The sequence below is a fragment of the Gavialis gangeticus genome, unplaced genomic scaffold (assembly GCF_001723915.1).
Source record: "Gavialis gangeticus isolate Ggan-Ray unplaced genomic scaffold, GavGan_comp1, whole genome shotgun sequence".
Lineage (NCBI taxonomy): Eukaryota > Metazoa > Chordata > Crocodylia > Gavialidae > Gavialis > Gavialis gangeticus.
The window spans coordinates 44,450,292-44,464,698 of record NW_017728996.1 but is presented as its reverse complement, the minus strand read 5'-3'; the positions used below and the strand labels follow the sequence as shown (position 1 = coordinate 44,464,698).

The following is a 14,407-nucleotide window of genomic DNA, read 5'->3' as shown; positions in this document are numbered from 1 at the left end:
TCCAAACTTCCACTCATTTACATTTTCACAGACTTCTTGTCACACTTTTAGATTCTTTTCTACTTTGGAGAACTCAGAACAACACCAGAGTTTCCCAGTTCTTGAAGAATGGTGTTTGAGCCCGAAAGCTTGCAAAGAACCTTTTTCCAACTATTTAATTGGTCTAATAAAAGATACCACATCTACCCAAAGAAGTTTGCCTACTTATTGGAAATGTATTTGTATGTTATTTGCCTGGTTCATCTGAATACTGAATTGAAGCCAGTTATATTGGATCCAGGATCTAACAATTGCCTATGTTCTGTTATAGTCTACAGCCAATATTTTGTGTCCTAAGAAAACTCCACTTTTGATAATCTGTTGTGTTTGTCATAAATATTTTTATTGAAAGGTAATAGTTGAAGTTAAGTAGTTCTAAATGTATAAAGAATAAAACATCACTTCTAGTTTCTTGGGGTCTTTCTTAGATCTTGAAATATTTTGGTAGCAGAATAAGGGAAAAAGCTGGGATCAGACGTACTGCCTGTTTTAGATCTCAGATTTAAGTAATGGAGAGGGAGGGGGAAAAACAGGATTTCACAGAACTTGATCTGAGTGCAAGAGTTTTCTCTCAATTTTCTTTTATAACCTCATTGAAGACTCTTTTCTAGTATCAATATCAAAATAAACCTGTTGTTAGAAACTGACTGTAAAACAAGAATGGAATTTCCTTACCCGATTTAATTATCCACATTGAATGAATTGCAAAAAGTATAAAGTATGAACTGTAGAGGAATGTCATATACTTTCAGTTTTGATAATCTAGCAATTAAACAGAAGCAAGGCAAAATTGTTAAATGTGTTTTAAAATATTTAAAATTTCTTCTCTCTGAAATAGGAGATTTGCAAAAAAAAAAAATTCTTTAATTACAAACTTTCAGACACAAACACCCTTCATCAGGCAATGGAGAAAAGATTGTAGAAGTTCTCCTGGGTAGGAATGGAAGTCCATATTTCATAGGATTTCACAGACGAGTCAATAGATGGAAAACTCTGGACAGTCAGTTCATAGCTGGTATAGATCCTCTCACCTCCTGTGAGGATGTATGATGATGCAAATTACCTTGAAACAAAGGCAGGAGCAGGATCTCAACTTTCAGATGGTCACAGTTGCTTCCTGTTTGGGAAAATATGAAGATTTCATTAAAAAAATTGGCTAAAATTCTATATCTTCCATGTGTCAGGTATCCAGGTTGTAGCCATATTGGTCAAGACCAATACATCTATGTAAGTTCCTGTGGCATTCGTTTGTGCACTTAGCTCTTAGGGACCTCTCAGGTTTTGTGGTTTTGTTGGGATCTGGATGGTTTGGTGCTTGAGTATATACTTTGGAAGGCCTTCAGGGTGGTTCTCATCTGCTATGTCTTTGATGGAAAAATAATTTATTATTGGGAGTAAGATGTTATGTCCCACCTTCCATGAGGCTTCCATAAACAGGATAGTCCGGTTTCCCAATTCAGGGCATCGCCTCCCCTGCACCCCGCCTGATGCCAACCTTAAGGTGTTATCTTCTGCTCACCTCTAAGATGAGCTCCAGAGATGTTTTGTCTGGTCTTGGTTGTGTTTTTTGGCTTCAAAGAAAAAAATAGACCATCACTTTGGTCTGGGTTCCCTGTTGTAGCAAAGACTTGCTAGCAGTCTCAGCTACCACTGGGTTTACCTTATTACAAGTGATGTCCTTGCTCCTCTGTTATGTTTATCTTCGTCCGGACTCTTGGCTCTCTGTTCCCCTTGCAGGGTCTCTGGCTATCCACTCCTGTCCAGAGGTGTCCTGTACCCACACCTCTTCTTTAGGTAAGTCATTTAGCCCTTGTGGGCTTTTCCTTTCTTTGTGTGCCCCCTCCTGGGGCACCCACCATTGCTCCTCTCTGGAGCTTCCTCCTCCCTGGAGGACAACTTTACAAGTTTTTTCTACATACCTTGAGGTACCAATGCAACTCATGATCACTGTGATGCTGGGGTGGATGGAACGTCCCACAGGAGTGTGAGGGGGGGCCTTCCACATGCTCGGCAGTGAACCCAGAAGTGGACCAGAAATACTTCCGGTCCACTTCTGGGTCTGCCAGGGAGCACGCAGGGCAGGCCCCACGGCCCTTCCCCCCCCTCAGTGATTGTCTACAGGGGGACCCCGGGTGCCCCCCCTCCAACCCAGGAGGCACCAGTTGCCGAGCCAGGCAGGCGCGGGGCAGCCCCCAGTGCACTCCCAGACCAGAAGTGCTTCTGGTCCACTTCTGGGTCTGCTCCCGAGCACACTGGGAAGTCCCCCTTCTGTGGGACACTCCAAGCGCCAAAGCATTGCAGCATTCATGAGCCCCTGTTACCTAGAGGTATGTAGAAAAAAAATTAAAACTGTCTCTATGTCCAAATCTTTGAATCTTTTTGAATCTCTCTGAATCGATTAGGAGGGTTCCAATTTGATCCGGAGAAATTAAAGGGTCCCTTGATTCAATTTGGATTCGGAGATTCGGCCACCAGATCAGGCCAAATCTCTGCCAAATTGAATCAGAGACCGAAGCTTCGCACAGCCCTAAATCCTGCCCTTATGAGGGTCTGGGCGCAACCCATATCTAAGGTGGTTTGGACAGGTTTACCGGCTACCCATGCTGTTACCACAGGCCTGTCCCAAACTGCTATCTCCTCACGTCTTCCGAAATTGCAGTCCATTTCCTCCATGCCTTCATTTGCTTGTAATTGATCCTTTAACCCTGGGCTGTCCCCTGCAGGCTTCCATCTCCCTTGCGGGCCCAGGGAACATTCCTGGGAGATGTGTCTGGACTTCCACATCAGTAGCATATCACCCCACGTCTTGGGTATCTGGTTGGTCCACACCACGTCATGTCATCTCTTAACTTGGCCTCCCGTACCTTCGTATCCCCTTTCCTTGACATGATCCACTTCAGATGCTGCGAATGCCTCAGCAATTCTCAATGCCTCTTCAGCTGTCTTTATGTCTCATCTTTGAGATCTTGCACGAACTGTTCTAATAAAATCTGGTTCACAAGAGCAGCCCTGTCTACCTTTTCAGATGGAACCCACTTATTCAGTAGATCCTTCAGGAGGTGCATCAGGGTCCGAGGCTTTCAATCGTCCTTTCCTTTTCAGGCTCTGAACAACCTCCGGTAATGCTTGGCTGTGAGTTCCAAGCGATGTAATATACCTCCTTTGACTCTTTTGTAATCATAGGCCTCTTCCCTGGGGATCATCTGATATGCCACTTGAGCTTTCCCTATAATTAGGGATCCTATTTGACTCACCCATTGTAACTGGTCGAGCCCCATTTGTAGCACTGTCCACTCAAACGATTCCATATATGCCTCCACATCGTCTTCCCTTGTCATTTTGTGCACATGGAAGGTGGTCCAATTCCTCTGCATCAATTCCTGCTGTTGTAAAGCTTGTTGTTGCTAGACTTCCAATACTTTTGTGACAGCGTGTAACTTTTGGCTCAGCAACTCGACCTGGTGTGTTAGGTTCACTTCCATTTGTATATTGGCTTCCAGGGTTGCTTCCTCTCAGTTTTTCCCAGCCAGTGCACCAATTTGTAAGTTCCTGTGGCATTCTTTGTGTGCCTAGCTCTTAGGGACCTCTCAGGTTTTGCTGTTTCATTGAAATCTGGATGGTTCGGTGCTGGAGTATATGTCTTGGAAGGCTTTCAGGTTGGTTCTCATCTGCCATGTCTTTGATGGAAAAATCATTTCTTATTGGGAGTAAGGTATTATGCCCCACCTTCCCTGAGGCTTCCGTAACCAGGATAGTTCGGTTCCCGAATTAGGGCTTTGCCTCCCCTACACCCCGCCTTACTCCAACCTTAAGGTATTATCTTCTGCTCACCTCTAAGATGAGCTCCGGCAATGTTTTGTCTGATCTTGGTTGTTTTTTTTGGCTTTAAAGGAAAAAATAGGGTATGGACCTCACTTTGATCTGGGTTCCCCGTCATACCAAAGACTTGCTAGTAGTCTCAGCTACCACTGGGTTTACCTTATTACAAGTGATGTCCTTGCTCCTCTATTATGTTTATCTTGGTCCAGACTCTTGGCTCTCTGTTCCCTTTGCAGGGTCTCTGGCTATCCACTCCTGTCCAGAGGTGTCCAGTACCCACACCTCTTCTTTAGGTAAGTCATTTAGCCCTTTTCCTTTCTTTGTGTGCCCCATCCTGGGGCATCCACCACTGCTCCTGTCTGGAGCTTCCTCCTCCCCCGGGGCTTTCCTGGCCCCACTGGAATCCTCACTTCTGGTCTCCTCCCCTTGTGCTTATTATCCCTTCAGTGTTTATTATAAAGAAAATGAACAGAGATAGGAGGCATGGTGTGTGCCACATTGCTTTATTTTATGTATTACCTTTATCTTCCCCCTTGGATCATCATACAGTAGTGCAATTCAAATGATTGGGCTCCCCGCGGAGCTTTTAACTCTGCCCTAAGGGGCCAGTACCAGCATACCGCCATAAAACGGGTCCATGCTGGGGCGGGAGCCAGCCTCGGCTCTTTCTGGACCTGTTGTGCTTTTTCCCATTTTTTTCCTCTTTCGTCGCTGCAGCATTTTTCCCCACTGCAGTTTTGCTCCCACCGGGCTTCTGATTATCTCCACATCCCACCAGCTCAGGAACTCTTCACTTTGAGGTAAGTTTTGCATGAGGGCCTAGCCCCTATCACAGGCTACAACCTGGATACCTAAGAACTTTACAAAAGAAATGGCATTAAGTTGACATGTTATGCTCCACAATTAGAAAATATATCTGAAAATATCACTGATCCAGGAACAGATATGTGACCAAGTACATCCATGGAAGGGTGTAGTTGTTACGCCAGTTGTGATAAGAACATATGGTAGTTGCTGCTGTTTGTTTTCCATACCGGAAATTTGGAGATCAAATCACTAAAGGCAGAGATGGATGTTTATTTGTTTTGAGATCAGAGATAGGAAAAGGTATCTGTGTGGCAGGTAGACAGACCGCTGGCATAATTGTACAATGATTATCTGTTGCTGTAACTAAGAGAGACTCTGACTTCTCTGGATGACATTGGTTTTCAACAAACAAATCTACAAATCAGTAGATGTGTGTTATAGGCCTGTGTGAAGCGTTAAGTATTCGCTTTGGATTTGGATTCAGCCAATTCAGAGGGACAGTGATTCAATTCAGAGATTCAAATTACTATCCTGATTCGATTTGGCTGAATCAGATCCGTAGATTTGGTGCTGCTTTAGAGATTCGGCCATAGACTAAACAGACAGCAGTCCTCACTACACTGGGCACAGCTGCCTCCAAGTGGTAAGTCCATTGTGCTGGGCAGAGTGGGGAAGGAAGGGGCATGAGGGGGTGCAGATCAATGCCCCCACAGCGAGGGAGGGATTGGGGCTTGGGCTGGGACAAGCTGCCCAGCTGGGGGGGGGACTTGGGGAGTGGGACAGAGGGGTACGGGATGCAGGCACAGCAGCACTGGGAGTGGGGGCTATGCCCTGCTGCTGCTTGCTCAGCAGGGTGGGGGGTGCAATGCAAGCATGGCTCACTCCAGGCAAAAGGGAGCAAGCAGTAGCAGGGCATAGCCCCTGCTCCCAGTGTTACCATGCCTGCATCCCACACCCTCCCACCCCAGCTGGGCAAGTGGCAGTGGGATGTGGGTGCTGCCACCGCTTGCCCAGATGGGGCAGTGGGGCATGGGATGTGGGTAAGCGGTAGCAGTACCCGCATCCTGCGCCCCTCTGCCCCAGTTGGGCAAGTGGCAGCAGGGCATAGCTCCCACTCTTAGTGTTGCTGCGCCTGCACCCATGCTCCCCTGCCCCCCCTGCCCATGTCCTGTGCCACCCCACCCCGACTGGGCAGCTTGTCCCAGCCCCAGCCTCAATCCCTCCCTCGCTGTGGAAGCATTGATCTGCCCCCTACCACACACACACACTCCTTCCCTCCCTCCTTTAGGAAGCCATAAAGGGTGTCCATATCCATTCCACATTCTGGAACTGTGCTCTTTAGGGCCCCTTAGGGTTGGTGTTTTGAAGGAAGGTCAGGGGCAAGACTTGTAGACTGGAGATTCAGAGAGGGAACTTGTCTGCCACAGAGGCTATTTCAGCTATAGTGCATTTTAATGCATAGTGTATCTTGAGATGAAGGAATCAGCCCTCTCAATTGCATAAAATCTTCATTTCTTCTCTCAGCCCCTCCAGCCAAGCCCATTTACTGAGTACAAGCATAGTAGAGGGCCCAAGATATGCCTCTCTCCATGGACAAACTTCTTGCCAGGAATAGCTTTGGGGTGCTGTCCTTGGTCATTGCTCCTTGGATAATTCTTTTATAAACCATCTGAGGCCTCTACTTGCACTGAGAAGTTAATCACTTGGCTGCTGGTCTTCCTTCCTGTGCTGTGATAATCACCCCAGGCCTCTATTAAAAATGAAACCAATGGGATTTTAATGTGTACATGGTACATTCAACAGCCTCCTAAATTCAGTCTACCTCAATATACTTGACAGCAACAAATAAAATACATTGTCTTAGATTCTCCATTCTACAAGAGCTAATTTGCAGTGCACTGAAGTCTAGCAACATGAGATAGAGCAGGACTCCTTGTGCTTTAACTTTCAGGCCATGGTGGCCCTGAGCAGAAAGACTGCAACCAGAAACTTACAGCTGTTTTTGTGCTTTGAGTAGTGAAGTGGGGTCAAGTCAGTAGTCACATAATTAAATACTACAACTATGACAACAATGACAATGCTACTTTTATGTAGAACCTTTTAACTCAAGCATCTAAAAGCTTATTACATATGGAGTGGACAAAAACAGCATATTTGAAAGTGGCCAAATTACTTGGTGTTTTAACTTGAAAACTTTGTTACAATCTCCAGTACAAGAGACCTGTGTTATCAGGTTAGAACAAAGAATAATGTTCCCATTCATCAAAAGATATAATAAAACTTCCATGCCTTTGCACACTCCACTTCCAATAATTGCATATTAAGGGATCAAGCTCAAAACTTTTGGGGTAACTAATGAAGAAGGGTCTGTGTGACATGCACATACAATCCATAGTCCTACACCAGGCTCAGCCCCAGAGCTATTTGCACAGGGAAAAATCATATTGACTTGATATATAATTTTTTCTTTAATTTTACTTTCCAGATGGAAGAATTTATGGAACTGGGAAATGAAATAACAGATGATACACTGGATGACATTATCAACTCCCAAAAACCTAATCAGTGTTGTGGTTTAATATACACTTCTGGAACAACTGGGAAGCCAAAAGGGGCCATGCTGAGTCATGATAATGTAGGTAGTCTAGACATACTTTGAATATAAAAAATCTTAAAGTGTGATGGCATTTATTTCTGTTCCTTTGTAATAGTTGAAATGTGGTCATGGTGAAGACTCATGCAGCAGCTAAAGAAACCTTTTTCAAACTATATTTCTGAAAACATGCAAGCAGCGAAAAGCAAGAGATAACTAAAAGTCATTCAAACTAGTACTGCACAGATCATCTTCAAAAATCATGCGCATCAGATAGTCATAGGAGTCTGACATTAGAAGCTTCAGCAAGAACATATTAAACATGACCTATGTGTTAGGGGTGCGAGAAGCTTTGGTCGCTGATTCGAATTGGCGGAGATCTGGCCCAATTCGGTGACCAAATCTCCGAAACCAAATTGAATCAGGAGACCCATTAATCTCTCCAAATCGAATTGGAAGCCTCTGATTCAATTCGGAGAGATTCGATGATTCAGCTGTAGACATAGTTTTATATGTTTTTTCTATATACCTCAAGGTACCAGGCGCATTTTGTGAATGCTGAGATGGTGGGGCAGATGGAGCGTCCCAAGGGAGCATTGGGGTCCCCACTGTGCGCTCAGCAACAGACCTGGAACTACTTCTAGTCCACATCTGGATCTGCCATGGAGTGTGCGGGGACCCCCCCTCACCCGCTGGCTCAGTGACTGGTGCTTCCTGGGTCTGGGGGGACACCTGGGTTCCCCCTGTAGCCAATCACTGAGCTGGGGGCGCAGGGGAGTCCGCTGCCAAGCATACAGGGGCCCTCCCATGCTCCTGTGGGATGCTCCATCCACCCCACCACCTCAGCATTCACGAGCCGTGCCTGGTACGTAGAAAAAATATATAATGCTGTGTCTATGGCCGAATTGCTGATTCTCTGAATCAGAATCAAATCTTCAGATCCCAATTCAGTCAAATTGAATCAGGACAGTAATCTGAATCAGCTAATCAAATCACTGTACCCCAAACTGGACTGAATCCGAATCGAATACTGCTCACTTCACATACCCCTACTATGTGTAGCATTATTACATTTGTAAATTACATTATTTCTAGATTCTCCTGATTAAGTAAAGAATAGCAAAGTTTCATGTATTTTATAGTCCTGTTCTTCACAAAAGCCCTCTCCATGCTGCTGCAAACAGTCCTAGAAGGAAAACAGATTTTTCACAAAAGGCTGCTCACAAATGGCAAGATTGTTGTTGGCTGTTGCATAACTGTGCAGTGGAAGAATATCTGAGAAAATGTACTCAAAAGGGAGGAGGAGGAAGAAAAATGTCTGGATGCATGATGCACTGGACTTGAGATAAAATAGGACTGATTAAGTCTGGCAAATCATATGTTCTTCTATCTCAGAAGGGTCCAATGGTGTTTCCAATTTTGCTGCCAAACTATTCCTGGCTGCAGCTCCCAAACAGGCTATTTTTATGCTGTCCAGTACAGTGGAAAACATCCATTGTCTGCAACTGTGTTGCTGCCTTCTTTAGTCACAAGTTTTTCCTTCTGTCCATATGCAGGTACAGTGCTGGGTCAGGCCTTTATGCCCCTACCCCCATGCTGAGGGATTTTGTAACCCTAAGCAGACAATGCAGCTGCACATTTTAGAAGACCTTCTGTCATACCGCTTTTGTTGTTTTCTTTTACAAGCACTTCTCCAGTATAGCCTTCTACAGAATGAATGGCCTCCCTGACTTTGTGTGTCAGACTGCTTCTTTCATATCTCTCCTGCAAACCCACTTTACCCTACACTAACACATTCTCTTGTGCTTATTATCCCTTTAGTGTTTATTATAAAGAAAATGAACAGAGATACGAGGCATGGTGTGTGCCACGTTGCTTTATTTTATGTATTCCCTTTATCTTCCCTCTTGGATCATCATACAGTAGTGCAATTCAAATGATTAACATCCCAGGAGGGCATCTTTTGAGACAAGCAGAGAACTATCTAGAAAAGGAATGAGAAGAAAGGGGCATAAGGAGCTTTAACCTGAGTAAAGCACCATGTCAAAATCCCATAAAAAATAAAGGTGAATTGCTCTTGGGCATGATATCAGATGTGCTTTATATATTCTTTAGTTTTACTGATGTCTGAAATTCTGCCTGCAATGATATGGGATTAAGTCCTCTCCTCATGAATGACTTCAGCAAATCTTCTGCAACGAACAAGTTTGGGTCTGCGGTTCTCATGATTAGTGTTCAGTAGTATCACCATCAATGCATATCCTAGCATAACAACCACAGTATTCCTGATGATAAACGGTGCTGGCTTTGCTAACTGACTCTACCATGTAAGCTCATGATTCCTTAAGTATACCGAGGGTTTTTTCCAAAAACTTTTTTCAAAACTTATCAGTGCAATGGGGAAAATGACAGTTTAACTGGAGTCCTTCTTATCCGTATCAGGACAGCTCCAAGAGGACAATGCAAGCTTTCCTGTATGGCTCTCCCGCTGTAACCTGCGTGGGGCTATTTTTAAATGTGAAGGAGTACTTCAGTCTCCTTGACCATTCAGGCTGTGATCCCTCTGCTGAGATTAATTTTCACATTGTTGCTTTGTTAATAAATATATATATGAATGTTGGGGGGAAGGGTTTTAGTATTCACAGTCCAGAAAGTAAAAGATTGCCAGTATTATGTTACATTACCTTACAAATCTGCAACTTCTTGTCCTTCTGCAACAGTTTGTCTTGCCATTTTTTGGCTCTGATTGGGCTTTCAGATGAGTAATAATCCTATATGTTAAAGGTAGGGATACCTTTAACAATACCACTGTCTCATTCAGAAGGATCCGTAGATTACTAATAGAATATAGTTATATTAGAAGAAAATGAGAATTATTTTTAATGGTGTATTAATTTATGCACAGATAACTTGGACTGCCACACACTGCAGTAGAGCAGGGGACATGCAACCAGCAGAAATCCAGCAGGAGACTATAGTCAGTTACCTTCCACTCAGCCACATCGCTGCTCAGATCTATGATCTTTGGACTGGTATCAAATGGGGAGAGCAAGTCTACTTTGCTGAGCCAGATGCTTTAAAGGTACCTGTTATACTTTATGTTTAAGTGATTTTTTTCAGCAGCAAAAACCTTTAGTAAAGCATTTGATTTTCAAGGAGATACAGGAAGAATTGCTTGTCTTATATTAACATTCTGGTAGGCTGAATCCAGTGATTCATGTACACCCAGTTTCCAATGCCCAAAGCCTCCACTTTTCTTCTAAGCTTTACTTGAGTAATGCTTGGAAATCTGGATTAGATATCTCTTTAATATTTTTAAAAAATAACTTAAATGAGACCAGATCCTCAAGCCCCTGTTAAGACAGCAGCTTGAGGATTCCCCTGCCGTAGGAGTTCTGCAGTCAGGCAGAGATTATGAAAGTGTATTTTGGAGATGGAATAAAGCAGCAGTGGGCAATTATTTGGGCCTGAGGGACACATGGGGAGGTTTTGTTGAGCTGTTGTGGGCTAGGTAAGCACCCTCTTCTCCCACTCCCAACAACTTGCCAAAACTCCCTTTGGGGTTGTGGGTGGGTGGAGAGCAGTGTTCAGGAGTGGGAGGTGTGGGCGAGGTTGGGATCATGGGGTAGGGTTGTGGGGCGGTGACAGCTCTAAGCCAAGGCCTGGGCCCATTTCCTGCATGCCCCTGCCCTCTGGTGGGGTGTGGGGTATGTGTGAGGGAAGGTATGGGGGGCGTGTGCATTGTATGTGTGTGGAGAGGGGGCTGCCTAGGTGGTAGGTCCCGTAAGCCTGCTGTGGGTGAGCGGGGGCAGGAAGTGCATGCAGCAGAACTTGTGCGAATGGTCCAGTCCATGCTGCCCCACAGTGCTCTGCATGGAGCCAAGCCCCACCCATTCACGTCGGGGCAGCTCACACCATGCTCCCTCCAGTGCCGGTACCCTTGCCGGGTGGTGCTGTTATGCTCTCCCTGCCTCTGCTGGCAGCTTCTGCTCCTGATCTTACCACTGCCACACTGTGCTGTGCCATGCCTGGCAGGCAGCCGGCTCCTGCCCCAGCTTGCAGGGCTTCAGCTCACAGGAAGGCAGCTGGGAACAGAAGCAGGAGTCCTGTGCACTGGGGCAGGAGCTGCCTGACTGAAACTGCTCACCCACCTGTCCAGAATGACATGGTGTGGTACAGTGTGGCAGGCGAAGGAGCATCAGCTTTTGGCAGGCTGTTCCTGATGCTGCTGTTGCCAGCTGGGTGCTGCTCTGCTTTCCCTCCCCACCCCACTCCAGCAGCAGCTCCTCCTCCCACTCCTGCCCCTGCCACACTGTACCACACCACTCCTAGTGGCTTCATGGGGCTCTGGCTTCAGCTCCTGCCCACCTTCTGGTGGAAGGCAGTTTGCAGCTGGAGCTGGATCTGGCACCAGAGGATCCCTGCACAATGGGACAGGATGCATGAGTGACTGGTGCCTCCTAATGCTGAGGGGGCACCAGCAGCCAATCACCAACCAGAGGGTGGCCAGGGGCGGAGAGAAAAAACATTTTTGTGGGGAACTGAGTGCATGTGTGCATGTGTGCACGCATACTCCCCCCTCCCCCCCTGCATACAAAAGTCTGCAGGGGGAAGCAGTGCAGGGAGGAGAAAGGGCCATGGGGCAGAAGGAGTGAGGCTAGGGCTACCACCAGGCAGGGATGGGGCTCAGGGTCCACTGCACCCATGAGGCTGTCCCTTCCCCTGTGCCAGGGGACATTGCCCGGCACTGGCAGCCACCACTCCCCAGCCCCGCACTGGCCCTGGCTGCCTCCCTGCACCGGCCCTGGCTGCCTCCCTGCACCAGCCCCGGTCTAGCTCCAGCCCCACAGTGTCCAGGGGGGCCCGGAGCTGGAGTGGGGCCAGCTTTGGCTGCACCAGCAGGCTGGAGGAGACAGCTCCTGGGACCCCTGCCCCGCCCCACCTCAGTCATCCCTGGGAAGAGCCTGGCAGCTTCTGCAGAGTTGGGGCACTGGGGAGCCAAGGGGGACGTGGCCCCCCCTGAGCTTTGCACAGCGCAAGGTTGGGCTGCAGCTGCGAGGTGAGTTGGGCTCTGCCTGCTCCGCACCTCCACACCTCACTGCAGCCTTTGAAAGCGGCACACCGCCATGTATGTCCCGTCACTGGGTGGGCCAGGTAGCGAGGCACATGGCGGCGTGCCACGCCAGTTTCAAAGGCTGCAGGAAGATGCAGAGCAGGCAGAGCCCACCTCGCCTCACAGCTGCAGCCTGCCCTTACCCTGTGCAAAGATTGGGGGGGGAGGGGGAGGGCGCATGTGCCCCCTTGGCTCTCCAGCGCCATGACTGTGCAGGAGCCACTGGGCTCTGCTTGTCCCACAGCCTGGCCCAGCTGGGGCTCCATTCACTGTGAATGAGGCCCTGACCAGGTTGGGTCATGGGACAATCAGAGCCCAGTAGCTCATCCAGGGCCGTGGCACGTTGGAGCCAAGCGGGGGGGAATGTGCCACGAAACCTTACCTACCCACCTGCACAGTGGTAGGAGCCGCCGGGCTGCAGTTGCCCCACGACCCAGCCTGGCCGGGGCCCCATCCTCTGGGACAATCCCTACAGTGCGGCAGGCATGAATGATTCAGCCCTGTCCCTACCCCACTCCCTCCTGCACTGTGGGGGTCTTGATCTCCCCCCACCCGCAGCCCAGACACTAAAGGAAGAAGAAACCTTACCTACCCACCTGCTGTGCTGGGCCAGCTGTGAGCCTGGTGTGCCCCTCCCCCCTGCTGCAGCAGCCTGTGGCCGGGTTGCCCTGGCATTTGTGGGGGCTGAGCCCTGTTAGCCCCCACTTCTGCACCCCCAGCAGCTGATCCCCGCCGCTGGTGGAAGTTCCATCAGCAATTCTCTCAGGGCGGCATGGCCAATCTCGGGGTGCACGTGCACCCCCTGCGCATCACCAGAGCAGCGCAGCAGGGGCAAGATCAGAAGCAGGAGCCAGTGCCAGAGGCAATGGGAGCAGAGCAGCACCTGGCTGCAGCCGCACCAGGAACAGCCTGCTGGACACTGCATGTGCTGGCTGGGATCAGGCTGTTGGTGCCAGCAGGAGCCTGGTGCAGGCTGGCCCAGTGCAAGCAGGAAGGACTTGGCCCTATGCAGAGCCCCATGTGGGCAGCCGTGGCCTGGATCCAGTCACATGGCAGGCTGGATCTGGCCCACGGGTTATATTTTGCCCACCTCTGGAATAAAGAGTAAAACTACCTATAATCTTCCTCCCTCCCCCAACTCCAGTGCAAATACATGTGCTATTGCCTGCTCTGATACAACTAAGGATCTAGCTGAAATAGGCCTTTTCCAGGAGTTTTTATTCGGACTAATAGTTCTTTGACTTTAAGTGGTATTATGTATGTAACTACTGCAAGACAGTCCACTGCAAAGGGGAAGAGCCCTATTACTAATTCTGACCTTTTGCAATATACTTTATTGTTTTAACAGGGTGGCTTGATCAACACGCTGAAAGAAGCACAGCCAACATCTCTTATGGGTGTTCCTCGGGTATGGGAAAAAATCATGGAGAAATTAAAAGATGTGTCTGCTCAGTCAAGCTTTATGAAAAGGAAAATGATATCATGGGCCATGTCTGTTAGCTTAGAAAGGAATCTAAGCTCTTCAAGAAGGTACATTTAATAACAAATCCTACCTCAGTTATACCTTTCTTCAGTGACCCTAACCTTCTTGCAGTCGCTGAGACAGCCTAAGTGTAAACGAGCAGAATTTTGCTCAGAAAGTCTGAGAAAAAATGTGAGGATGAGGAAGATTATATCCCCTCTTGACACCTTTCTTCCCTAAAATTCTCTGCATTTCAGGAAAAGAATACAGATGTTTTGCCTAGTAATTGGCTTTAAGCATTGTATTTGTAGTCTTATATAGTTTTGGAAGAAATTACTGAGAAAAATGTTAAAAGCATCTTCTAAAATTATCCTAGATTCAGAATCTACCAGTGTGTCAAGTTTGCCTGGATTTTTACAGGTAGATTTTCTTTCTAGCACAAGCAGTCCCACTTTTTGTTCTGCCCTAGGCTATTGTTTACTTACTGGAGACCGATTTCAGACTTTGATGCATATTCTAAGGAAATTAATTAAAGTATATGACAAGAAACCACTCAGTGTGCATAGCAATTGTG

The 14,407-nt window shown here is 47.3% G+C and overlaps 1 protein-coding gene across 1 annotated transcript in view; it reads left to right on the top strand.

The window, feature by feature from the left end:
* The window catches only part of ACSBG1 (acyl-CoA synthetase bubblegum family member 1), a 101,644-nt gene that overhangs the window by 47,704 nt on the left and 39,533 nt on the right, over positions 1-14,407 (top strand). The window contains exons 7-9 of the mRNA XM_019504398.1: positions 7,151-7,300; positions 10,164-10,340; positions 13,720-13,901. Coding sequence (XP_019359943.1) covers positions 7,151-7,300; positions 10,164-10,340; positions 13,720-13,901 — 509 coding nt within the window. The remainder of the gene's footprint in view (positions 1-7,150; positions 7,301-10,163; positions 10,341-13,719; positions 13,902-14,407) is intronic.